The sequence below is a fragment of the Colius striatus genome, chromosome 8 (assembly GCF_028858725.1).
Source record: "Colius striatus isolate bColStr4 chromosome 8, bColStr4.1.hap1, whole genome shotgun sequence".
NCBI classification, from domain to species: domain Eukaryota; kingdom Metazoa; phylum Chordata; class Aves; order Coliiformes; family Coliidae; genus Colius; species Colius striatus.
Window position 1 is genome coordinate 32,132,183 of NC_084766.1, and position 27,390 is coordinate 32,159,572.

The following is a 27,390-nucleotide window of genomic DNA, read 5'->3' on the forward strand; positions in this document are numbered from 1 at the left end:
AGGGAAGGGAAGGCTGCTCTCGGAGCGGAGAGGGATCCACCCCATCCCTCCGCCCCATCCCAGCCCGGGTGGAAGCAAGGAGCGGTTGCGGGTAACCCAGGCCGGGAAGTGCCGAAGGAGGCAGAGCGGGGGCAGAGCGGCGGGCCGCGGCACCCTGCGCGCTTCCCTCTCTAGCGTAGCCATCTGCCCTCCAGGACGGGCGTGGGTGGGCACAGGGACAGACGGCACCGGCCCCGCCGAGAGCAGCCCCGCTCGCCCAGCCGCCCGGACCGCGCACAGAGCGGGCGGCACGCAGGGGGAGGCGATACCTCCGTGGAACCCCTCCTCCGTCTCTCCCATGCGGGACGGGCCGTGGCCCCGCCGGCCGGGGGAAGGCTCAGCGCCGACGGCGCGCACCGGGCTCCGCGGCGGGGTGGAGCGGAGCGGGGCCGGGCTGGGGCGGGGCAGCGGGACCCTCCCCCGAGGGCCGCCCCGCCCCCTCCCACCGCTCCCCCCATCCCCGCGGACACGGGGGGAGACGCTCCACTGTCTATCCCACCTCCCCCCCACCTCCGCCTGCAAAAGGGGGAACGGCCGGTCCCGCCGTCCTCAGCGCGGGCGGAGGAAGCCGCCGCCGGGATTTCCTGGCAACGGGCCGCGGTTCCGGGGACAGCCGGGAGGCACCGGGACAACCCCCCCTCGCCGCCTCCCCCAGCCCCGCCGCTCCCGGGGCGGGCGAGGAGCCGCACAAGTTTCTATTCAGGGCACACGCACAATGGGGAAACAAACCCCATTTATTTTCTTTTGGGATGTTTTTTTTTCGTGCGTGCCACCTCCCACGACGGAGCGGGATTCGGGCTGCCCGTGCCCCGCACACGCGGTGATGGGCTCATGCCTCTCCCCGGCCGGGCTAGCCCGCAAGCCCGGGGTCACTCGCTCGCCCGCGGCGGGGCCAGGAGCAGCCAGGACAGTGCGAAACGCAGCTCACAGCACCTTGGAAAAAGCCTGGGCTTGGGTTTGGTTCAGTTGAGGGGAAACTAGGGAAGAAAAGATAAACGTCAGGCTAAGTTCGTGATTTTTCCTTTATAGAGTAAAAGTATAAACACTTACAGGAAAAAGAAGAAAAAATAGCGAGGGAAAGGAGGCAAATGCAGAAACCGATAAATGCTGCTTAAATATCTTTTTTCGACATCCGAAACGAAATAATTTCTCTTGAGTTAATGCAATTTTTTGAAAGATTTGCGAACCTCCCCAACGCATTTTATTGACTCGATAATGTGTCTCGCACGTGGAAGCACAACTAAAACGGATTGAAGTGACGGCAGCCCGGTCTCTAAAAGTATTTCCTCGCATCTAGAAACCCACTCTGACATTAAACAGCTTAGAAGCAGGGAACAATCTAACGGAAGGATTTAGTTTTTAAATAAACGGAGCCATTTGACAGTTCACCAGTTGCTTTTAAATCTCTCCTCGCAGTGGACGGTCGAATTTTACGTTCACCGGGAGGCGATTTTGGGAGATTTTGGGCTGCCTGTTTGCGTAGGCGGTGTCAGGGCTTGTTTCGAAAACGCAAAAAAAGACTGATTATTTCCTCCCCCCATTTTATCCGTCATTTTCTTTTCTTTATCTATCTTTTTCTTCTCTATCGTCGACGGTCTTTGGGTGTCACAGCAGCAGCGGGAGCGCGGCGGGGCTAACCGAATGGAGTAACCGGGGATCTTTCGGGTAAAGGAAGGAGAGCTCGAATATAGCAAATCAAATCGTGCCTCGAATGTTGCAGATGTTTTATTTGTGCCCATTCTTGAGATGGATCGTGCCGGCCCCGAGGGTCGCGGCGGATGATGGGGATGACCCGCGGCCGTGAGGGAGCACGGGCACACAGCCCAGGCATCGCCCGCAGCGGAGCCGGCTGGTCCCCAGTGCCGGCTGATGCCTGGAAACGGTGTTTTGTTTCCATGATCTCAGACCGGAGCTTCATCGACCTTATTTTTTGGTTTACGGGTGGTTTGGAAACCCAGATTAAAGCGTTAATTCCGCGCCTGAGAGCCGCTGGACAGCAGCCTCTCCCCTAGCGTGGCTTCGTGACTCCTTCCATGGGGCAGACAGCCGTTACAAAGAGAGAACCTTAGAGCATCCACATCAGCCTCCCACGCAGGACTTGGCCCGGCTCTGTCTTTCCCTCCTGGTCACACTGCCGACGGTGGAGCTGCCGGTTTCCAGCCCGAGGCTGACGGCCGTGGGGTGCGATCAAGCTGATTGTTTGGCTTTGGTTTTGTGGGTTTTTTTCAGCTCCCCAGGCTCAGTCAGGCATCCCTCGGGTTTGCGGGCCCGGCAGTGGCGGGCCGCGGGTGCCCTCAGTGCGTGGGGACAGCATCCCGGGGCTGCCTGAGGCTCTGTGCTTCTCCTCGGACGTCCCTCGGTAAAAGCAGCAGCAATGCCGAGAGACAGTGAACTCACCCTTGCACCCTTCTGTAGCCCTCAGAGCTGGAAAACTCAAACTGGAGAACTCAAACTAGAGAGACTCCGATCCTTGCGAGTGGACAAATCGGTCCTGCAGCCGCATGGCCGGGGCAGCGGGCAGCCGCCTGGACACCGAGCACCCCAAAGTGCTGCAGCTCCTCTGCCTCCCGAGGCCGGCCGGCGGCTGAGGGATCTCCCCTTCGATGTGTGTGCTTGGTCCGGGCAGCAGTCCCGTCCAAGAGCCCGGCTCCGCGCCGATCCCGGGGAGAGCCGCAGAGCCGGCACCTTCCTCAGTTCCCGTTCACACGTCTCCATCACCACCCTCCGCAGGGCTGACAGTTTTGTTGCTACTCCCTGCTCTCACCCTCTCTGCTTGCCTCGATGTCCCCACGGGCCCTGCTCGCCTCGGCGGTGTCCGCTCCCCCGGGGCTAGCGCAGAGCCAGCGCTGGCGATGGGCCCCGCGGCGGCGGCTGCGGGCTGGTGATGGCACTGACACTTTCACCCCCTGAGCTGCAGCAGCAGCTGGGAGCGGGTAGGAAGCGGCAGTACTGCATCCCCCGGGACTGTGTCCTTTCCCGATGGCTTTAAAGGATCCTTTGAGACCTGTTTACTCTGGCGTGGCAGTGGGTTTTTATTTTAGCCTCACAAGTGCCTCTCCTTGAGGCAGAGCAAGGGGCCTCCCCTCAGCTCTCAGGTCGGCAACTGCAGATCTCTAGTTGCTGTGAATACCCAAATCCAGGGAAACCCTTTTTCTCCCCGTTAAATACACACTAGAGTGGGAGAAGGAGGCTCCTCCAGGAGGAATGATAATCGTGGAGCCCAGGGATTCAGCAGTCTGTCTCTTAGATAAAGCAGAATCTTTTTGCCCCAAATAGCCCTCAACCCCAGCAGCTAAGGTACCATGCTGCACTCTGCCCCAACCAGAGGGGTGGGTTTGCTGCCTTGTTCCTTGCATCAGAAGCAGCTCCCTTGTCCTCTACCAGCCACGCTCAACGTTTCCCTGGCATAGACCCCAGGCTCAATAGTTTTGCCCCTGTTATATCCATCTGGGAAGTGGAAAATTTCCTTTGTACCTTAATGGAGGGCACTGGTGAGAGTCAGTGACAGCTTGGAGGAGAGGGAGCCCTCTGGTCCCCACTCAAGAGGACACGGAGATGCAAACACAGCCACAGGCAGGCCTTTCCTGTGGCTCAGCACCTGTGCCTCCCCCCACTCATTCACAGGGTTTTGCAAGAAAACAGCAGTTTTCCTCCAAGAGGGGAGCACCATTCTGCCTGGCATGTCTCAGCATGGATTTGTGTGTATGGGAGAGAGTTGAGCCCTGCAAATAGCTACCTCCACTCAATCTCATCCCATCCCCATCTCAGTCTTTGGGATGTCCTTGTGTCTTCCAATCCTAATACTCCTCAATCCATGATTGCCCAGGCCAAGGCTGCAAGCTCAGGTGCTATTTGAAGGGGTGGAAGCAAGCTTTACCCACTCCCTCCATCCTGCTCCCAATCCCTCACCCCCTACCCTGACCCCAGGGACTTTTCCTGTAGGCCCATGGGAAAGGATCAAACGGGATCAATGGGGAAGAGTGGTACCTGCTGTGGCTGCCCATTATTCAAATATCTGTATCACAAGTCCCTGTGAGGCTTTCCTAGGCAGGGAACTCAGCAGAAAACCTCTTGGAGACCTTCCTTTCATACCCTCCTTCCCTTCCATGGGCCACATCTCCAAAATCTGTCTAAAAGCCAATGCTGGGTGTTTGTGAGCAAACAAATGTACTGGAGCTTAAAAGAAGGCTTGGGAGAAAAAATATAAGGTTATGATGTGACCATGGCTTATGGACTCAGACATTCATCTACTAGGATAATTTCTTACCATGACTCTCTCTCTATTTACAGGTGAGGGAGGATGCTGAGGGTACACCAACAGTACAGAGCTGCAGAGGCTTTCAGCCATCCGAAACACAGCAGTTCCTGGTGACTGCTGCTGCTCACACTGCTTGGCTCAGGAATCTGCTTCCCTTGCACTTAACATTCATAAAGATAGAAGAAAGAAAAAGGTTTGGAAAGGCACAGAATTTCATCACAACCATCACAGATGACTACCTCATTGCTACTGAGTTTATACAAAGTCCCTGTGTGGGTTCAATCAGCGCTCCTGCACACACAATACTCCTTCCAAAACACCTTACATGGCTGCTGAACCAGAACTCTCATGTAGAAGAGGCCAAAATGCAGAAAACATTTCAGGAAAAGAAGAGAAGGAACTAAAGGAACTGGCAGTGTAAGAGACAATTGCTAAGACTCCTTTCCCAGAAGAGTTTGAGTAACAGCCTCAAGAAGAGCAGAGAAACCAGACCCTGCTGCCTTTCACTTCCTCCCAAAAAGCCCTTGAGTACTTGCCAGACCTGCCTAAGGGAAAATTCCTTCCTGATCCCAGCTGTGGTTGTTCTTGGTGTCATCCATGCTGCCAAGCACTCGTTCCTAAACATAGCCAAAGGAATAAACATTCCTAAACATAGCCAAAGGGCTTGACCTGCTGAAGAGCAGCTCTGTAGAGAGAGACCTGGGAGTCCTGGTTGATAATAAACTGAACATGAGCCAGCAATGTGCCCTTGTGGCCAGGAAGGCCAATGGCATCCTGGGAGGCATCAAGAAGAGTGTGGTCAGCAGGTCAAGGGAGATTCTTCTCCTCCTCTGAAGTCCTGTGTCCAAGAGGAACAGAGAACTACTGGAGAGAGTCCAGCTCAGGGCCACCAAGATGATCAGGGGACTGGAGCATCTTTCATACAAGGAAAGGCTACAGGAACTGGGGCTGTTTAGTCTGGAGAAGAGGAGGCTGAGGGGAGATCTTATTAACATTTATAAATATCTAAAGGGTGGGTGTCAGGAGGTTAGGGCAGCACTTTTTTTCTATTGTAGTTAGCAACAGGACAAGGGGTGATGGGATGAAGCTGGAACACAAAAAGTTCCATTTAAACATAAGAAAAAACTATTTTACTGTTGAGGTGATGGAGCCCTGGCACAGGCTGCCCAGGGAGCGTGTGGAGTCTCCTTCCTTGAAAGTCTTCAAGACTGACCTGGACATGTTGCTATGTGACCTGATCTAGGTGAATCTGCTTCTGCAAGGGGGTTGGACTAGATGATCTCTAAAGGTCCCTTCCAACCCCTACCATTCTGTGATTCTATGAATACAGTTGAGGAAAGGAGACCTTGATCAGCAGTGAGGTAAGCTCCACCTGCTCTATTAGGCAAACTGTATTTTTTTTTTAACTAAGCTTCAACAGGTTAAGAAATAACATGTGTATCAGTGTAGGCTTTAGAGAACTGTATTTAGATTTACAAACAACATTGTAACTGGATCAACAGGCTATAATTAGAATTTAATAATCCAAGTGGAGGAGTAATATGCCTGCTGCTTGAAAAATTGGAGCCTTTCTTTTGCACTTCTGAACATTCAGCTCTGCAGATTGGACTCCAACTTGCTTGACACAATTACTGTCCTAGTGAGGGAAACATATTACAAATAAGAACAATAAGATCAACAATAGTCTAATACCATAAACAAAGGGAATAATCAGAACACCTCCTGCCCCAGTGCAATCTGCACAACTAGGGCAACCAATTAGTATGGTTATTGGACAAAATATGCAAGAAAATGTTGTATTTCACAGACTTTGGAAAAGACTTTAAGGCTTGCAGGTAAGTTACTGACAGTCACATGAGGTGAATCCATGACTATTAGATTCAGGCTTTGCATTTATTTCTAAAGTCTACCTGAACCAGGAGTGACATTGAGCAGAATTGATGAAGGAGGGAAAATCAGACCTATGTAAATCAGATTCCCCTCACATTATATTCAAAGTATTCAGTATTAGGTGGGTAATTAAACAGAAAAACCAATCTAAGGGTTTCAACATACAGAGTAGAATTCAACACAAGGTTTCAACATGTGTGCTGAAATGGATACAGTCCCTGGGCTGCTGGTATCCCAATGCCTCTGTCAGGATGTAGGCACAAAGCAGACCCTTGGCAAAGCTCCTGACAGGGACTGACCGCTGAACATTGCAGTTCAGGCCAGTTTTCAGTCCCAGGAATTAAAGGGAGACTTTACCTCTAATTTTGCTTGCTAAGCACATGTTGAAAGACACAGCCAGCTTGAGGCAGAATCTCTTTCCAGACATTGGCCAAGCTGAAAGAAGGCGGTCCCACTTCCCAGAGAGATGCTGCAGTTCTGCCACCTGTGACATTTGGGGATTCACAAGTGCACCTGGGATCTCTTTTAAATTAAGAAATAGTTGCTCAAGGGATAGGGAGTACAAGCAATTCTAATCCCTGAACAAAGAGAAGGACTAAGGAAAGTGCTTCTTAGAAAAAAGTTTCCTTCTCCATACTTTCTGACACAATAAGAGATATATTTCCCGTTTTTTCCCCTTTGAACAGTCTGAGAATCCCATTCAAAAACTCACTTCAAAATCCAAAGAGCAGTTCTAGAGGTCTGAAAATAAACTGTGCACTATTAGCTTTCATTTACTTCCATGGGACAAGAATAATCTGGAACTGAAGAAGGATCTGTCTGGAAGTGATTGTCAGGGATATCCCAAGGCAAAAATTCAACTGGAAGGGTGTTATCAGGGAGTCTTTAACAAAACCCTTGGCAGAGAGTATATATACTCCAATCTGCTTTAAAATTGTAACTTCTTTATGTGCACTGACTCATATTTAGCCCCTTGAAGGAGGTTACCATGAAAGTAATGATGTTGGGAAGGCTTTAAAGAGACTTCAAGGTGAAAGTCTATGTGCATTCTATTATCCAGAGGTGACTAACCCAGACATGGTGTGAGGATGAATGTCACCTCTCGATAGGGCTCTGAGCCCTCCAAATGTGTCAGAAACACCCACAGCATCCTTGGGTGATGGTATGTGCCCTCAGCCTACTGAGCTGGCTGAAAGATGTGTAAAAATCAGCTCATGTGAAAAAAGACAGTTCCCTGTTGAGGATGTTTCTGAAGAAATTCATGTATGTTGCTTATCCCATCCTATAGTTCTGAAACAGGCCCAAGAGCTGCTGTTTAAATTGGGGGCATGAGAGTTTAAGTGGACCAACTGAGTCTGTTTATGCTCCTGCATCCTGGGGCAGCCAGGGTTGCACAAGCTCTCGTGTCTTTTGGGAGACAGCTATGATTGAAATTAGATGCTTTGTAATGGAGATCCCTTAGGGCTCATCATCATTGCATGTGTGGAGCTGAAATCTTTCCTCAGAGATGACCCAGGTTTCACTGTCAGGGGTACCTGAGCAAGACATGCTGTAGCAGCGTGTCAAAGCAGCTGCCAGCTCCTTTCCCTGCTGAAACAGAAACAGAAACAGAGGAGAGGCTTTCCATTACTGGCACTAATGCAGGGCCTGCATGACTTTGAGTGACAGGGAAGAGCTCTGGGGAACATCCTGTGTGGCAGCAGGGAGAGCTGGTGAGGAGGACATGAAAGCAGATGCTTTTAAGCTAGGTAAGGGAAGGTAGAGGTGGTAACTATCATGACAACTTTGTTCCATTTTCATCTCACAACCTAGAGATCAGACAGGAGTGAATGAGATCCAGATGAGATTCAGAGAGAGATGAACGTTATCTCAGGTTCTTGGATTTTATTGTTAAAATGACCCTCCTCAAACCAGCTGGATGGCTTTGGGCTGACTAGGGAGAGAATCAGCAAGTATTTGCCATAGTTACACTTGCAAAATCTCTGAAGATTTCCTTTCTTGCTCTCTCCCTTCCTTGCAAAACCAGAGGCTGCTCTTTTGGCATTATGCTACAAACAACAGCTCTGAAAGAGGAGTCAAAGTGCTCAGGAAAGCAATGGCAAACATGCACATGGCATCATGCATCCAGCTCAGCTGAGAAACGTTTTGGGCTGCTCTCTGTGTTGTCTTATAGCTACAGTTCACAGCAGCTGAAGGTCAAGTCCCTCAGAACATGCATCCAGTCAACTGACCTGGCATTGTCAGATCTTTAACCCATTAGGCAACATGTAAGGTGACGTTACACATGATTGCATGTATGTTTGTGTGTATTTGGTGCCAGGAATTCACCAGCAAATTCATAGGAGCCCACTGTTAATGTCTCTGCTGCATTTGCTGACTTACTTCCCAAAGGAGGACTTACAGAAGTGTGTCCTCCTGCAAAGACGTGCCACAGACCCTGCCTCACACCAGCCTGGCTTCCTAACTGTTGGCAGCCCCGCTGTTCAAGTGATCATCGGGGGTTACTCAGACTCTCGGTGACACGGGGGGATGCGCAGCATCCTGCGGGGACTGCGCCGGGGAAGGTCCGTGCCCGCTCCGTCCCGGCCCGTGGGCTAGCAGCCCCCTCTTGCGGCAACTCGCCGCTGTTCAGGATCGGCTTCTCGCTGCGATTCAGGACCGGCTTCTCTCCCCGGCACCGGCAGCGACCGCAGCCGCCGCTGCCCGAGCCGTGGGTCCGGGGACTGCAGAGGGAGCAGGTATCCCACCGCCTTGCCTCCTGGAGCTCTTGCCTTGGCTGATGGGCTGTTTCCTTTGCAAACTCCAAGAATCTCTCCTGGAAACCAATTTGGCAGGAGCCAAGGCCAGCCTGGAGGCAGCTTTTCCCAGTAGATGCCTCCTCTCAATGAACTTCTGGTTCTTTCAAGAGCTTGGAACTACTCGAAATGATTTCCTTGTCACAAAGAAACCATCCTTGTCTCAGAAGTCCATGAGCTGCAAATTGCTTGAGGCCAAAAGACTGTTCTGGGAAAATACCACTTCATGCTTGCCCTGTTCTTGTACCCTTTCCCGAGAAACTGCTGATTGAAACACAGCAGGGGGAGATGCTGGGTTTCATGGGTCGTACTCTTACCCTGGTGTAGCTGTTCTCATGCACTTTGGGCAGGGCTGCCAGCACTGGTAGATGTACTGTTCAGGAACCACTTTGCAGAGGGTGTTCTGCAAACAGAGAGATGTGTCACTATGGTGCCTCTCCACATGGTTGATTTTGGCTGTGAATCCAGTGCTCTATGCCATAATTCATCTCCTTCTGGGACCCAGTGCAACTGTTTGATGAAATATGCTGCAAGCTGAGTGAACAGGGAATATACATGTAGAGGTGAGAGCATCTTAAACTGGTTTTCTTCCTCAGGAAGCTACAGGCTTCCCTTTAAAGCAGGCAAGTGTGCACGTCTCAGTGACACGGCTTCTTACACGTCCTATCCTTACAACTCCTTGCAAGGCCACCTTACAGTTGCTGTTCATTACAAACCTGCTCCTTGTGATGGAGAAGTTCAACCAGGTTTTGCTGCACAGAAAGTTTCTTCAGTATATCAGGCCAGTTATTAATTCTTAGAAGGGTCAGTGCTTGCTTGTCTAAATACCCTGGGGATGTGTGATGTAACACACAGGCTCAGCTGAATCTGTACATGCCTCAGAGTTGCTCTGGGATAGAGTTTGGCTAGGAATGATTTACTGTTGCATGAACAACTCAGCCTGTTCCTGACTGACTTCTCTGGGGACTACTTAGTGGTGGCCACAATTTCAATCTAGTCCCCATATGGACCTTCCTTCAGTGGCTTCTTACAGTGCTGGGAGGAATTGCATGAGCTCAGAAAGAGATGACCAGAGCTACCCCCAAGGAGAGGCAGACTGGGGTTTTTCTCAGCTTAAATGTTCAGACTGAAATTCTCCATATCATGTATCTGCTGCAGAACTTGCTTTTAATGAATGGACCTAAAGGTAAAATAAATATTGCATAGATGTTCACCAAGGGAACTGCACCCATTTCATGTACTGATTGAAGCTATGGTTCTGATGAAGACATAAGGCTACTCCATGTAAATTAAAGACATTAACTCCATCCAAGTGCACAAGGGGATGTGTCCAGGTTATGGTCTTAACACAGCCTTTATACTTTTGAGTACTCCACTTAGCCACCTTAAACATGTCTTTAAAGCAGGATGTAATTCTGCCCTGGGCTGGAATTGCTCTCTGTCATATTGTACATGTTACATATTTCTCCAACAAGACAGCAAGTTCTGGGACAGGGACAGTAAGAGAGAAGCCAAGTGGGAGATAGGAGTATGGCTTGTGTGATGGGTCTACAGCTAGATTATCTGCATTAAAGGAAAAAAAAAGCTAATTCTGCTTTCATATCCATTAAACTGGGTTACATGAGTTTAAATGAAAGCAGAGTCTGACCAAATTCTGCTACAAATCAGCTATATAAAAGCATTAAGTTGAATGCTTAATTGGTACAAATGGCATATTTCTGCTATTAGTGTTGGACTGCAAACAACCTCAGTCTCAAAGTAATGAACAGAAATGATGATGATTTCAGAAGGGTGAAAAAGGTCCAAAATTACAAAGGGCAGTTCCCAAGATATTTTACTTTTACTTACATAAACATCTGACTGCAGGGAAGGTTCTCTGTACTGCTGGAATGAAATTTCAGGAAGGATGGCCTCTCTGTCCTCTGGCAACCATCTTCTTGTGCATTTGGAAACATCCAAAGGTCCTACTTTTAAGATGCCTCATCCAGCCTGCAGCATTGTGCAGTTTTGTAGCAAATCTCCCATTCAGTTTGGAAGTATTCTTTAAAACATTGACATGTAGCAAACCCTGGCAGCTCTCTAGTTCCTAGCCAAGGCAACTGGTAGAGGAATTAGTAAATGCAAAGAAATCAGTTATTCACCACAGAGCAGTATTTAGAGAACTATATTCAGCAGGTAACACACCAGAAATTACTGTGTACCATCTTAGGAGAGGATCTATTCTGGATGAAAGAGAGTTTTGAGCAGCTCAGGTGTTAGCAGTTCAGAGGTTGAGTTTGCTGTGTCACAGCATCTTGGATCTTGAGCAGTAGGATCCAGGGTCCAGGATGGAGTGAGTAGCTGGGGGCAAGGGCTGTGGAAGAGGATCTTCTCCTCCCACCCTGTTGCAATGTGAGACATAGGAGTGGCCACACACATGATGTGCTCTGCTTGGGTAGGGAAATGAGAGCAGGGAAAGGAGTCAGAGCTCCATGATGGAGCTGGGACTGATGCCCAGCATGGGTTGGCCTTTTTTGACTGTTGCTGTGAGCAGGCACCTGGGACATGACATGAGTTCCCTCTATGGGCAGAGAGGTGCAGGGACAGGGTAATCCTCTCCTCCCCTGTTATCTGGATGTGGCACAGTGATCTCAGTACTACAAGCCTTAATGTGTCCAGAGATGTTCTTTGCCTTCAAGCAAGGGAAGGTTAGGCAAGGGCTGTTAAGAGACATTACCTACAGCTGGTGGGTAGTGGAAGTATCAATTCACAGGCAAAATAAGAGTAAATTGTAGTTTGTGTCAAATCACTTTTTATGTGAAACAAATATGCAAACAAAAGACTATAAGATGCCTGGTGATCCTGGCCCCTGTGACCACTGGTGCAGCACCAGTGTCCAATGCCATTTGATGCTCCTCAGCAGTGTTCCCTTGCCCCATCTTATGCAGAGCTAAAGGTAAGGATGCAGAGCTCCCTTGTATGCTTTCGGGCTCTGATGTGTGTTGTGATGATCCCTGCTTATGTTTCCCACTTCTGTGTAGCTGTCCCAACTGCAAGTGCCCCGTCATAAATGCTTGCAGCTGCAGGAGGCCTGTTCAAAAAGGATACAGGTTCTTCTTGTATGCCTCAGAATTCAGGGTTCTAGTTTGAGTCTCTCTGACCTTTTCAACTCAGCTTCTTGCTAGAGTTTTAAAGAATGGTTCTTCTAACCCTGCAAGCTTTACAGCCTCTGTGCTGTGGGAGATTTAATCTAATAACTGATTCATTCCTAAAAGATGGCTGTTTTCTAATAGCTGTACTTGAACAAGAAACAAAACATAGCATGTTGCTAGAACACATAGAATTTAGTTTGAAAGAGGTCTCTGGAGGTCTCTACTCCTAAATACAAAGATAGATCATGCTCCTCATGGTCTTATCCTACTAAATGTGAAAAGTCTTCAAGGACTGAGGGTATAAACTACACGTGACCCTGACCAATGGTAGTAAATGCAATCTATTGGCTTGTTGAGCTTTACAGTGGTGCTGTTAATGGCAAAGAGCATGAGTTTTGGTTTGGACACACCCTGTCTATAAGCAATATTTTACTGAGGTGATCCAAGTCTGGCAGAGTTTACTGGAGCATTTGTGCTTTGCATACAAGTGGGATCTGTGACATGGTAAAATGAGACGATGGGCTTTGTGCTCTTGCAAAGGCATTTGGTGCTGTAGGATTTAGGAGGCTGTGTTTCTCCTCACAACCACCAATGTCAACACTCATTACTGCATGGGGACACACAATCACCTCCAGTCCTGCCTCCTCCCTCCTCTGTATGCAGGACCTTCAAGGTTCACCTGAAATCTCTGGTACAGCATCTATACAGATGTTTCCCTCAGCCACTCAACTTTTCTTTACTGATCCATTTATCTTGTTTTTTAGTTTAGATAAAAGACAAAGCACTCACTTTCCAGCCCAAGCTTGCACTAGCCATTGCTCTACCCTAACATCAGGTGGCTTTGGTTACTCAAGAAACGATCCTCCCTGAATTCATTCTGCAGCTGCACCACTCCACCCATACATCTCCAAGTGACCTTGGGAGAAGGTTAATGCCATTTAAATGGCTTTTTGCAAGCAGGCTGAGAGTTAGGCAGCAGCAGTGAGTGTGGCTGGCAACGGGCAGCCTGGGTGCCAGGCAGTCTCAGGAAGAGCCCACAGTCCCTGGGTGCAATGTGGTCTCTGTTGACTTTGTTACAAATAGGGCCTGCACAGTTGACTCATTCAGAAGTATTACAAGACTTTTTTTTTTCATTTTTCCTCATTTTTCAGAACAGTTTCCTCAGAAAAGCTGGGCAATTTTGCACACACTCCTTTCTAACCCAGCACACTTTGCAGCAGGCACTTTGGTAATGCACTTATCAACCAGGCCAGGATCACATCACCAAGGAATTGTGGCTTGAACTAATTAAACACTGAAGATACACTTGAGGGGTCTAGAGCTTGAAAGAGTGTCCTCACTAAGGTGGCAAAGTGTTGTTTACTGAATCACTAAAAGGCACTTAAGAGCTATTCTCATGACTGTTACAAACATTTAAAGGGCCAGTTAGCTAATGAATGGTGTATTAGCTGAAATGGGTGGGAGCTCAGAGCTGAAGGAAATCAGCAGAACTGAAAGGAATTTGAAAATGTGTCAATTCGATGATGTTCCAAGGCACAACCATCTGAGAAAGTATCTTCCACCCCTTGAATCCGCAATGACTAACGAGTGGTGGGCTAATGGAGTTCAAACTCTTGTAAGAGTACTTCATACAGAAGGGGAAGAGAAATTACTTAGAGTGTCATTAGGAAAATTGGGATGAAAATAAGTGATGGAAAATTTAGCCTGATGTTCAAGAAACTCTGAAGCACTGACATTAATCCATGTCCAGTCCAATTGCCAGTGGTGGGAAGCAGAAAGAGGCGTCTGTTGGCATCCTACAGACTCCTGCCTGTGGTTTATAAAGTGCTGTGAGTGGCTGAGAGTAGAAAATACTGTAAGCAGTGTACTTTGGGGATTAATAGTCCTCAATGACCTCGAAGCTGTTCCAAATACAGGTTTGACCTTGATGTTATCAGTAATATTTGGCCAATATTACAGCCTGCAAAGGATGGCAGCTTATCTGTTTAACTGCACATCTGTATGACGTTGGAAATAAGATCACTAGTGGGGTTTTTTCATGAGTATTTCACGCGTTGACAATTGGAAAGGTCTGTGTCACTCACACAGACAGTCTCAGATGCATGCTGGTGGATATTGACAGCTAAAAGCTTGCTCCTGTACTTGAGGTTTCAGATCCCCCTTTTTAAGCTGCTTATATAAATATGGTGCCACATTAATAATAATCAAGAATAAGCATAATCTCTTTTAAAGAGCAAAGAAGACTTGTCATCTCAAATGTAAGTTTTTCTTGCCAGTTCAAATAGTGTAAAATTGCTCTGTTGACGTGAATCATGATGCTTAGCTTTCATGCAGCATATAATCTCACATGCTCTAATGTTAATTAAATTCCAAAGAAACAGTTTTCCAATCTCTCCACAGGGAGCTTGTTTGCCTTAAAATGAAACTACTGGGCTGAGATAGTCTCCACTATACTAGCATTACGTTCACTACATTAACTCAGTAAAGACTTTGGCATAAGACATGTAGCTGAACCTCAGTAATCCCCTTTGCTTATCTGGAAACCCAGGGCTCCTGCGCCGTGTCTCATTTGCAGCAGGGTCTGAGGCTGGTGGCTCGTTGTGATATTAACCTCTCCATTTGTTCCAACAGCCTGAAGCATTATCACACCATTCAAACGAGTCACACAAAGAAATGAGCAACGTCCACAAGGCTATGAGGTGGCTGGACTTTGTTTGCAAAGCCTTCCCCACGCTGATTAAGAATTGTTGCACTGTATCCATCAGTGTTTGATTTTCCTTCTCTGTGGCCAGTTGGAAAAGCACTGGAAGAGTGTTGTCTGTCCAGAAGCAGCTTCTCCTCCCAGTCCCAAATGTATTCTCACTTAGCACATGGTTCAGAGAGCAGAATGAGCAGAATGAGAGAGAAGTGCCTGCCACAGAGCCCTGCTGCTTTGGAAACTCAAGCTATGCAGCAATCAAACCCTCCACACCGGCTTGCACCCCTGGCTCCTAGGTGCAATGGCACATTGAGCTCTGGGGGAGAGCAGAGGTTGAGGTTACAAGCTCCCTAACAAGGAAGGAGTTTGGGATTTGGGATGCATGCCTGAGGGGCAGGTCTACTTAGTTCTAGGCTATTACTGGTTGCTTGGCTTTGGGGAAAGGGTGAAAGAAGAAAAGCAAGTGAAGTCTTTCTATTCAGACAATGATTTGAAGAAATGGCTGTTTAGCTCCTGGATGAATGAAGGCTGGTCCTGCTATTTAGTCACCAGGTGAAAAAGCCTCTCATCAAAGGTCTTTTCTGGTTGTGTGACTTCACCTGTGATTAAAAAAATAGGAGGAACAGAGACTAATAGAGACCAAGAAACAGACCTAATAAACAGAGACCAAGTGCTGGCTGGTCCTGGGGCATTTGAAGAGTGTTTGCCTCTTGTAAATGAAATGATGGGACCATTTGCTTGACTTTGGTGTGAACAAAGAATGAAACAGGAAGTGCTTCTATTCAGGGTGAGAGTCCTGGACATCTTTGAATCCACTTAGCATTATGTGCACTGTCAGGATGCTAGTCCTGAGTGCTCTCAAATATTCCCAGAGGTTACAAGCTCAAGCACTCGACTCAAGCAAAAGCTGAGACTTTTAAAGATGGATACAAAGGAAGCTAAGAGTTCCCCTTGGGTATCCAATAGACCCTATACAGCCAATTAGTGCATTTCTCTCTCCATCCCAGCAGCCTGAGGTGTAAGTGGACAGGGGGAAGAACAGGACATATCAGAGGAACTCGTAATCCAGGGGAATATTGTTTGGGTTGGGGGAAGAAAAGTAATTGCAGAGTGCTTGAAAAACATGTGTCACTCATCTGAAAGGATATATATAGGCTCTGCTGAAGGGCTGGGATTGGTCCAGCACTGCTTCTGGGCTCTACTATGGGCTGAAATCCCCCAGGGATGTGTCTCAGGAGGCTGAGAGGTGGGAAGGACAGGAGGGAACATGGTGAGAGGGAGGTGGAAGGCATCTTGGATGCCTTTATGTCTGGGGATCAAACCTAATGTTTACCCAGCCTTGAGATAGCTTCTTAATACAATTACAGCTGCTACTTAGTTTTTGTTATTTTGGGGTGTTGTGGTTTGTTTTTTTCTTTACTTGTGGTTGATATTAGTTTTGTGCAGAGATACTAATTTTCTTGGGAAACTTAAGTATATTAGTGCATTCTGAAAATGCTTTCTGGGACATATGCTGGAGGAATAGAGCAAATCTTCTAATCTCCTTATTAACATTTGATCTTGAACACTTTTAAATCTCACTGTCATGAAGTGCAGCCAGGCTGAGGACTTAGTCATTTATCAAACAATATTCCCATCAGAATCAGTGCTGGATGCAAATAAAAGTAAACAACTTAGTCCTTTGTCATTTATTGTTATAAGGCACTTGCCATCCTTCAAGTTGCTTTAGTTTTTTTGCTTGTTTATTTGTTTTCCAAAAGGAGGAGGTGTTATCCTACTAAACATTTGTCAGTAAAATTGTGCTGAATCCAATGGTAGAAGAGAGGCAAACACAGCAGGTCTTTGACAAAAGAGGTAGATGACTTGATGCAGGAAGAGTTCTACTGTTAATTGGAAAACATCTCACTGCTCAAACAATGACCTTCTTGGTTTAACCTTTGCAATCCAGAAACATCAGAAAAAGTAGGAGTTATACATATATATTTGTCCTGGAATAATGAAAGCTTGCAGCTGTGGCCACAAGCTTTCTTTTCAAGCAGCACCTTCAGAGCACTCACATTTGCCCTAAACAAAGAAATGGAAGTTAGGAAAAGTGCAGGTTTGTTGTCCATTAATGTGAACAGGAAATGCATATTGCAAAACTCTCTCAACACAAGTACCAGTAACTCAATTTGGAATAACTTGTGGTTAGTGGGATTTGCTTTTAAGCAAACTGAGTTCAAATATGCAATACAGCAATAGTGGGAAATGGTTTAGATTAAGTAAATAATGTAAAAATCATTTCTGGATGTATTTTTATTCAATTTTCTCATTGTCACAAGCTCAGAGCCTGATGTTGCAAATGGCTGAGAAGCTCCTGGGAATTGTAAAATACTTTGCAGTCCTACCATGTATAGGAGGGGGCTGAGAAGATTTTAAAGCACTTTGGAGGAGAGATTTATATCAGAGACATAGATGAAAACATTGTGCCAGAATTACCACACTGGGCAGTGAAAAGCTTTTTTAGAAAAAGAGAAAGGTGAGCATACTGCTTTAGATATAGGGCCCATTTGGCCCAGTGTCCTGTTGAACTTTTCCAGCTGCCAGCTATTTTCAGTTCAGAAGGTTATTGAACCTCAGGTGGTTTGCAGTCAGCATTAGTGCTGCTGCTTCTAACATCTCCATCCTCTTCTTTACTGTATGTAAACCAAACAACCTTTGGCAAAGAATTTTCCAGCTACATGAGGATTCTATTGGTTTTGAAGAAGGTTTGTACTTGCTTTGCTTCTTGGTCCCCAATTCTACTCCCAGAGAGACTATGACCAGTTGATCCCTCACCTGCTCTTTCCAGACCTCCCATTAATTTAAAGACTGCTGTTACATACTCCCTCATTTACTTGTCTTTTTTCCCTGGTCAAAGACATTACTCATTCATTCCTTGTCTGAAAGCTGTTCATACTTTCAGTCATCTTTGTTGCTGTTTGCATTTGTCCCCATTTTAACATGTGCTCTGTGACAGCAGGGTACCAAGAACCACATTGACTCCTCTGAGTATGTGCAAAACATGTATTTATGCAGTAGTATATAGATGTCTGATGTTCTAGTCTCTATTTTTATCTCATAATTCCCAACATATGCTTTGCCTTTTCACCACAATCAGTTGTTGGGCTGATGTGTTTGTAGTACTATTACCTTGCTGCTGAGTGGTGACAGCCAGCCCAGGGCCCACTGATTTATTTGTGAAGTAAGGATTGTTTATACCATTTTACATGTATCTACATTGCTTTTATCTGCCTTTTCTTTGCTAGGCATCCTCAGGTTCTCCTGCAATTCTAATCTACCCTCAGTCTCACTGGTCTGAACAGCTTCATGCTGTCAGCATGCCATCGTCATTTATGAATGCACAGAACAGCAGAGCTCCAGCACAGATCCTCTCACAGCTCCACCAGCAATCTCCTCCTGCCTTTCACTCCTGCCTTCTGTTCGTCTCTACTATTAATTTCTTCCTGTGAAGACGTCTTCTCTCACACCATAGCTGTTTAATTCCCTTAAAAACCTTTGGAGAGAGATTTTGTCAAGACTTCTTTAGAAATCCAAGTAAACTATCAATTTATATAACATTGGTACCCTGCTGTGTACAAAACTTTGCAAGAAAAGTCAGTGTTGTGCTTCCAGCATGGAGCATCCCACTGCCTAAAGCCACTTTGCTTTTCCAGCTGCCTCTGACTTTGCTGTGTGCCTTGCTCCTCTGGTAAGGACACCAAACCTTACATTGTATGTAAGTAAAACACCTCAGGGAGTTTTATTACTTTGTTCATTTTTGAACATTAGCAGTTTTCAACCCTGTGTTTCAGGTCAATGAGGAAAAAGAGAGATTGAGTGCAATAAGAGGATTTATCAATCTGTTGTCAGAAAGCAAAATGGAGCCAACAAGACAGATAATGAGAAAAGTAGCAAGCACACCTTTTCTTTTGATCTTAGCCTCGAAAGCCTCTTTTCTATAGTGGAGGTTTCCATATTGATGAGTATATAATATATTGTGATTCAATTTGCTGAGAGTTTGACCTAGAAGAAGTCACTGTAACCATCTAGGATTCCTTTACAGTATGGACATGTTGCTTGTGTACAGCTCAGTAGAACTTGGCTGTAAAGGGCTGCTTCAATTTTTAATGACATATTTCTAGAGATGAAATATTTAACATCTCTTTCTCTAAAGTCCAGCTCCCCTTACTACCACTACTAACATTGTAAAGGGCAGCAATACTGCTCATGCTCTAAGTGTTTGAGAGTGATGGTTGAAAAGAAAGGTTTTATTTGTGAAGTTGGATATAGCTTGCAAAGGTCACTAACCTTGAACTGAATCCTGCAGTTCTTTCTTACCAAGGCCAGTGAGAGCTTCAATTAACAGGAAGATTTTAATCAGATGAGAACTGGATAAACCCTTATTGACTCTAATATCCTTTAAAATTCACTCCCATCCCCCAACATTACATGGTATGTAAAGACAGATTCTTTAGGCCATCTGAAAGAGAAATGAATTGTTCTGCAGTCTACACAGAAGTAACAACAAACAGTGCCAATTTGATTTATTTTAAATGTCTCTGTTTGTTTCTGGGAGAAATCTTTAAAGAAATACAACCTGGATAGTGTGCATTTTCCCTCCTGGGAGCTGGAAATGTTTCTGCTGTATCAATGGGAACCTGTAGTTGGGAACAAGAAACTTTAAACATGAGTTGTCTCCAACAGAAACCCACAGAAGCTGGTAATCTGTGTACATTACAGAGCTGGCTGATCAATAGTCATTCGGGGCAGAGTGGCATATCGTTAACTGAGAAATATTTCAAGGCTTGATTAGTTGTGCTCCTTTTCCATTGGGACTGTAGTGCAATCTTCACTTATAAAGACATGTGATCTGAAAGCCTGAGGCAGAACAATCCTTGTTTTCACAGGAGAAGCTTTTCTAGGATGCAAAAGCTTTTACATCCTCATCCTTGTTTCTAAAAGCTGTGCCTTCTCCACATAATCAAAACAAAAAGTGAGCTTAGGATGGCATCAACATCACAGCCTCTGCCAGGCAAAAGGGCATGTAAAAAAATATTTTGGGCAGTGTTTCCTCATGCCTGCTTCATTCTGTCTCTTGTGATTTACGCTTTTCTTGGGGCTCTCATGTTTTCCCACATTGAAGGTAACCGGAAGGTCAATTTAAGTGAAGAATATAGAAAATTCCTGCAGAATCTGTGGCACATCTCCAGAAATTTGTCAGGTATGTACTGGAATTTCCAAATGACTTAACTGTGCAGGGAGTTACTCATTCTAGTGCTTTGTGAAGGAGATTTTTGGCATTTGAAAGACATTCTTCAAAATACTAAGAGCTGGACCTGCAACCAGGATTTTCCCTCTGCTTAGCTAATGACTGCTGTAGTTTGCTTGTCTTCCTTAGCTGTGATTTTGACTGCAAGCTTCCCTGGTCCTTGTGTTCCTGTCTGAAATGGCTTTTCCTGATGTGCCTGTGTTCTCCCTTTTGCCTAAGTTACCTAAGGTACTTAAAGAGCAGCTGAGGTTCCCATGGTATTTCCTTCTGCTTGTTGGGGACTGAATCCTCTGTCTCAGGAAGTATCTTCCAGCTCCCTCTTCCCAGCACTGAGCTTCCCTACCAGCCCTCTGACAATGGGATGCAGGTGGAGGCAGGTGCAGTGCTGGGACTTGGTGTTGCTGATGGGTAGAGGAGAGGAGAAGGGGTAGAAATCCTCCTGGATCTGAGTTGAGGCTTTTGCCTGTGCTTGGACTTTCACTCCAGGTAGCTGTGCTGACATGATAATCTATTTGGGACCAGCATTCCTGTAGATAATGTCTTTCAAGCAGAGCTCAGCCACAGGGTTAGGAGGAAGGAGGGGTGCAGGCTCTGGGATGCACAGAGTGGAGCTACACAGAGCTACTTGGGCACTTCATATCAATCATGTACTGACAACCTAACATTTCCAGTGTCTTTGGGTCAAAAGAAGACTAATCTCCTGGGGAGCCCAAACCAAAGAGGACAATCCAGGCTGACAGCTGAGTATTCAATCCTTCTGCCCTGCTTCTTTGTGCTTATTTTTGTATCATATTTTGACCTTGTTGGAGCATAGCTTTTTTATATGTTTCTTGGTTTTTTATTCACCAAAGCCATTGGACCTGATTTTTTTTCAGGGGAAGGGAAAGGAAGGAATGAGGTAAATATTTTTATCCTCTAGAAGAGTATGAGCAAAACTTCATCTGGGGTAAACTTCATTGGAATAACAGGCTGGCTCCCTGTGTGGTGGTCTGCAAACACTCACTGTCTCCTGTTGTTATTGTAACAGATAATATGACAGAAAATGAGGAGATATTTAAGGAAAAAATCCATGCACTGCTCAGCGCAGCTGAACGAGACTGGTTTGTCAATCCAAAAGATATATGGACTTTCTTTGGGTCTCTCTTTTTCTGCTGCACAGTATTCACAACTGTAGGTAAGTTCAGAGGTAAAGTGACCCCCTGCAGAATCTGTTGCAATTGCTGCTTCTCTCATGTATTTCTTCCAGGGAGTTAAAAGAAACAAACCCCAAACCCAAATCCCTTTGAGTTCTTCTTCTGAGTACTGATGATGACGAGTCTGTGAAGGGTTCTGCAAACACAGATTGCAGAGATGTAGTTAAGTCACAGAAGCAGGTCAGAATTTCATAACTAGTGATGGTACAGACTCATTAGCCGTGTCATTACCTGTCTACTACAACATGTGCTCATATATGACACACACAAAACTATTAGATTAAAAAAATCCTCCATTTTTCAGTCAAACTTTATGCCTCTCAATATTGTGTGTTGTGCTGAGTGATGTTTTCTTCACTGGAAGAGGTAATTCACTGTGCACATACTGTTTTTTCAGTTGCTTCCCCATTATTTATGTCTAACCCAGCTTTATATCACTATAGTTAACCATACTGCTTTGGTTCACACTTCTCTGAGTCAACAGCACACGACAATGGTTAAGTTGCACCTCTGAAACCTTTCGTTCTGACTTCATATTTCAAAGGAGAACCTAGATCAAATAGAAATATCTGCTCTGGTTTTGGCTCCTTCTGCATTGCTAAATCCAACTCCTTGTGCTCTCTCCCAAAGCTACTTTTACCCCTTTGCCAACCTTTCTCAAATGCTGGCAAGTATGGACACTGACTATCTGAATTTGTCAGAATCAAAGCTGGATGGCAAATAGTCTCGTGGCATTGTATCACATTGAAAATACATTTCTCCTCTGCACAAGGGTGTAGTCAAGATCCCATCATGGATATGCATCTTAAGGCAAAAAGAAAAAATGAACCTTAAAAAAAGAGCTTATTTTATACAAGATGTAGCATGAGAGCTACTTAGAGGATGTAGGAGACTTGAGTGCTAAGGAGGCTTGAATCTCAGACTCTGATATCTTAGGTAACTGTTGAAACCCAGCTTCTTGTAGCCTCAGAGTTTGAAGGCAGTCACCTAGGTTGTCAGAGACACATACTGGAGATGCAGACCTGAATCCTCACCCCAGTGAATATTTCCTAGTACAAACACAACAGCTAGGAATGGTTGAAAGAGAAAGTTTTCTCAGAAAGCTTTGATTGCAGAAAACAAACTGAAACTCATACTGTTCAGCACTTCTTGCCTGGGTGTATTTAGCCATCTCCATTAAGATGAGCCTTTTAAAATGTCCCCAAATACTCTTTCCCAACATGTTTATTTCTAAACTGCATCATTTTTAGCCTTCATAGAGCTGACCATTAACACAGCTTCCTCAGGTTTGGAGCTGAGTTTTGGAATGAGTAGGAAGCCTGGAGTATTTATTGCTAATAGGTGTCTATTTCCATTGTTGTGGGTTTGTTATTTGCAGTATTAGGAACTGATAATTCACTTCAGGATAGAGGAAACTGAGCTATCTTTAATTACCTAGAAGTGAGGCACCTAGCCTGAATATCAGTGGTCTGAACTATAGCTCCTCAATGCCCACAGAGGCTGCCTGGGAACTCAGCTAGGCTACATTTCTGATAGCTAAACTTAAGCTCAAGCTAAGTTTTAACCCTTGAAACTGCACTTGGTATTTTTAAAGCATGAAAATAGAGAAAAGCAAAGAAAATCACTCCATGCAATAACTCTGGTAATTACACTTCCCCAGTTGCTTCAGTAATAAGGATTGGAATTCCTAGTTAGCCAGAGGACAACAGAGTGACAGAGAATAAATAGTTTTTCAATGCCTCTCAGCAAAGGAGGGACCAAAGTTGAATTCTAACCAAAGGCCACAGCAGTCATTAGTGAAAACAAACATGAATGGACAAAGAAAATGAAGGAAATCACACCTCAGTATATGAGTTAACAATCTCCCTGGCTAAGTACTTGTCCTGGAGGATCATCTAGAAAAGCACAATGTTTTTGATGGGAGAAAAGAAACATATCTCTTTTTGGAGTCTGAGAAGAAAAATAGCTGTTAAAATTTAATACAACTAATACAATGCTGACGTTTTTCTCCCACTGTAATGGAAAAACATTAATTTATAATTTAAGTTCCATATCTAATATGTTAGAGGAAGGAAATACAAATACACAAATTGCATTTAGGGAAAGAGTATATCTTCTGCTATCATTTTATGTGTCACAAAAGCCATTCATCTGGTAGCACTGCCCTATTGGTTGTAATTGATATTTGTACTCTAGAATAAACACACATTTCCTCACATAGTAGACATATGCTTCCTCACTTGATCCTTTGCTTTCTGAGTACATTTAAGAGACTCTGAAAACTGTGAAGCCAGAACAAGCATGATGTCACTACAACATGTGCCATTAAGAGTCAGATTTGATGGACTAGGGACAATTTCAGGTTCTGTTATTAGTTTACCATCTACCACAAGCAGTTTTGGCAGTCTGATCCATAGTGCTGTCCCAGTTTCAAAGTTCAGACAACCATCCAGATCTGTGTCTTCCCAGAGCTCAAGGAGTTTCATTCCCAGAAATGATTTGGTCATACTGTAAGGTCCTGGAGGCTGCCCAGGAGATGATACCCCAACTCCTCATGCACAGCACCCTTTAGCTTCTCCCAGCATCAGCTGTTGTTACTCTGAGCTCAGTGCTCAGCTTAGTTTTCCTGCAGAGGGATCCATGGGCCTAAGACTTCTCTCATTGTCCTGCCTCTTTGATCCTTCTTAATTCAGATTCCCAGATCAAGAAATCTTCCTGATGACAATCTCCAGCAGAACCAAGGCTGTCTCACACATGTTTCTCCTCCCCAAATAGACTACTGTTGTCAGCCAGTTAGGTCAAACAACTGATATAGTGCAGATAACATAGACAAAGTTAATTTAACAGGATCAACAAGGTCCAAACCTCCAAGTTCTTGAAGAGATAGGATGCCTACATTAGTAGTCAGCATTTAAGGCCCAGAAATATTAATAGCTTTAAAGCCAAGCCAAAAAGAATAGCTTGCTCTGGACTAAAACCTGACTTTTACAATTGATGGCAATAAAAAGCTCAGAACATGTGAATACCTAATAAGTCACAATGTTCTTTCTCTCCCTTTCCATTCTCTTCCTCTTGTTTTTGTTCAAGGTTATGGTAATACCTACCCTGTGACACGGATTGGAAAATACCTCTGTATGTTGTATGCTTTATTTGGCATCCCTCTGATGTTCTTGGTCCTGACAGACATGGGAGACATCCTTGCCACCGTCTTATCCAAATCTTACAATGAATTCAGAAAACTACAGTCAAAAATTCTAGCCTCTAAACTCTGTTCTGGATCCATCTGTAACAAAGGAGATGAACTGCACTCCAGAGCACAGTCTAAACTAGTCATCAATGAGCCCTTGACTCTTATGGAAGTGCTGAAAATCCAGCCAGCTGTTAAAAGGAAGCCAGTCAAATACCGCAACGCTGAGCTTTTTGAAATGTTAATTGCCAGAGAAAAAGAGCACATGAAACCAGTGAGAAATAAAAGCATTGAGAGATGGAGTTCATGTCCTGAACTAGACAGGGGAAAGACAATGTCCAGAGTCATCGAGAACTTTGACAAAATAGGCAAAGAGTTAGAAAAATTGGATGTGCCCATCGTACTAATGGTGCTCGTTATTTTTGTGTACATCTCCTGTGCAGCTGCTATTCTTCCCAACTGGGAAACCAGGCTGGATTTTCAGGAAGCCTTTTATTTCTGCTTTATCACCTTGACAACTATTGGATTTGGAGATACACAACTGGAGCATCCCAAGTTCTTCTTGTTTTTTTCCCTCTATATTATTATCGGCATGGAAATTGTCTTCATTGCTTTTAAGCTGGGCCAAGACCGCTTGATTGGCTTGTACAAAAAGGTGATTTCGTTTTGTGGGGAGAAAAAGATGCCATCAAAGAAGGTATATCCAAAATAAGAACAATCTTTTCTCCTTCACTTGTAAGAGTTAGCCACTGCAATGAGATGAAACCGTCCCTGTGCATTTCTGCCTCGGTCTGGTAGGAGGCGTATTTTGTTCTGATTTCCTCTGAGAGTTTACTGTAACATGGCTGAATACCTCTGAAGACACTTGGTGAAAGCCTTTCCAAGTTCTTTCCAATGAGGTCTCATCCCCTAAAAATGACAGAAGAATGATAGATGATGGTAAAGCAGAATGCTTTCCCTGCTAGTGCTCCCTAGCATCTTTTTGAAGCTCTGACTTGCAGCAGCCTTTCTGTCCTCTCTCTCTCACAGCAAGCCAGTTTAGGATTTCTCTTTTCAGCATTCATCCCAGCAAGGCCTAAATCACTGTCTCATCCTGATACCTTGTCTGCAGCCAGAGAGAGCTTTGTTGTGGCTGTCGCTACTGAACTCTGACAGCATGCTACTGCAATAGCAACATCATGGAGAGAGGGAAAGAATGATGAACCCAGCTGCTTCTCCATAATGGCTGCATGTATTGCAAACATTGCACCAGTGTACAGGCCAGAGGAATTTAAGTGTCCAGAAATTGGTCAGAAAAATGTTCACCTCTTCAGGGCTGAAACCACTCCTTTTCCATTGTGATTTATCATACCTGTACTCAGCCGAGAGTCAATACATGGCTCATGGTTTCCAGATATAGAAGCGTTTATGACAACGGCTCTTGAGGTGACCACCTAGGGGAAGGCTCACAGCAAACCTGAAGCTGAATACAGCTGTGGAATGAGGCTCCATTTCCTTGCTGTTAAAAAAATCCTGCTGTTCTGGGGACACTGATTCCCAAAGTCCTAGGTTTTGCTCTGCTGAGACTGCTGGACTTCTGGAAGTTCCTTGACCCACTCTTAGAACAAAAAGCCTATTTCACTGGGATGTGGTGAGGATCTTGTACTTATGTACTTGTGGAGCACATCAATCTGTGAATAATGCTGTTTCATAAGGATTTTGCTTATACTATTAACAACCTGAATCAAGCTATTAATGGTAAATATTTTTTCTGCCACACCCCCCCCCCCAAAACCACACTTTATAAATTAAACCAATTACTTTAATTAACCATCTCTTAACTTGTAAAGTATATGCATGCCCACTGAATGTGAATGATGTGTCTAGATGTTAAAACATGCTTGATTATGACAGAACCTACATTATTCTCCACAGTACATTTGCTATTTGGAGCTGGGATTTTTGGAATACTTGCATGGCACCTTATCTGTGTTACACTCCATTTACGTGGTAAAATGTATTCAGTCCTTAGTTAGTTGCAATTAAGCACTGATGGTATGCAAGATATATAACAATGGTATATAGAAATAAGAATAACAATAAAAGATGCAGCAGCTGGAAGAAACACCAGTTAACTCTTTTCATGTTTGCCGTGGCTATGGCTTCATGTACAAAGTCCATCTATTCAGATTACTCTCATACTGCCTTATGTCTTTGGGTGAAAATCAGTGTAGAACTTTGGACCTGTGCCAAAGTGTTCTGAAATCAGTGAAAATCCTCAGATGATTTAATGGGCTTGGGATCAGAGAACTATGTGCTCCTCAGTTTTTTTTCCTTGTGATACATCTAGTACTGCCAGCATTAGTAAGAACTGGTCTTCTTATAATTTGTTTCTCTCATGTCAGCAAGATCTTATTTAAGGAGTGGGATTAATCCTGAATTCATCCTCTATAGATTTCTCATTGATGTGGTACATCAATACCTTCACAATTGCTCTATAGACACGGTCAAAGAATTTTGTCTGGACTTGCAGTAAGGATTCTGCACCAAATCATTCTAGTTATGGCCAAGGGATGGCAGTAATCAGCTTTCTTTCATATAGAATCCTTCATGTGAGATAAAAATGTATTTTATAGAAGGAGAGAGAACAAATCACATTACCATGACCCTCTATAAAATGACAGCACACCTGCCTCTTGAATACACTGTGTGCTTCTGGTCCTTCACCTCCCAAAGGATATGCAAAATTGGAACAAGTTTATAAGCCAGGGTAAAGGATGAACACAGATAGGGAACAATTTCCATATGAGATATGCAGAGTAGCTCTCTAGTCAGGAAACAGGTGAGAAACTAAGGAAAGATGTCTAACATGAACAGAGCTCAGAGAAGAGAAATAGGAAATGAAGGAATTATTGTTACATGCCCTTCAT

At 45.0% G+C, this 27,390-nt stretch overlaps 1 protein-coding gene across 1 annotated transcript; it reads left to right on the plus strand.

Annotated features, from left to right (window-relative positions):
- Nucleotides 1–19,836: 19,836 nt before the first annotated feature.
- KCNK18 (potassium two pore domain channel subfamily K member 18) lies at nt 19,837–25,193 on the plus strand. Its single transcript, XM_010199806.2, has 3 exons — nt 19,837–20,053; nt 21,129–21,275; nt 24,382–25,193. The coding sequence occupies exons 1-3, from the start codon at nt 19,837–19,839 to the stop codon at nt 25,191–25,193; spliced, it is 1,176 nt and encodes a 391-aa protein (XP_010198108.2).
- Nucleotides 25,194–27,390: the final 2,197 nt, after the last annotated feature.

What these genes read in the sequence shown, in the direction of transcription:
- KCNK18 (XM_010199806.2), top strand. Translation starts at nt 19,837, where the DNA reads ATGGCATCAACATCACAGCCTCTGCCAGGCAAAAGGGCATGTAAAAAA. An exon ending in CATCTCCAGAAATTTGTCAG is followed by an intron (nt 20,054 to 21,128) that starts GTATGTACTGGA and finishes TTATTGTAACAG; the next exon opens with ATAATATGACAGAAAATGAG. An exon ending in CACAGTATTCACAACTGTAG is followed by an intron (nt 21,276 to 24,381) that starts GTAAGTTCAGAG and finishes TTTTTGTTCAAG; the next exon opens with GTTATGGTAATACCTACCCT.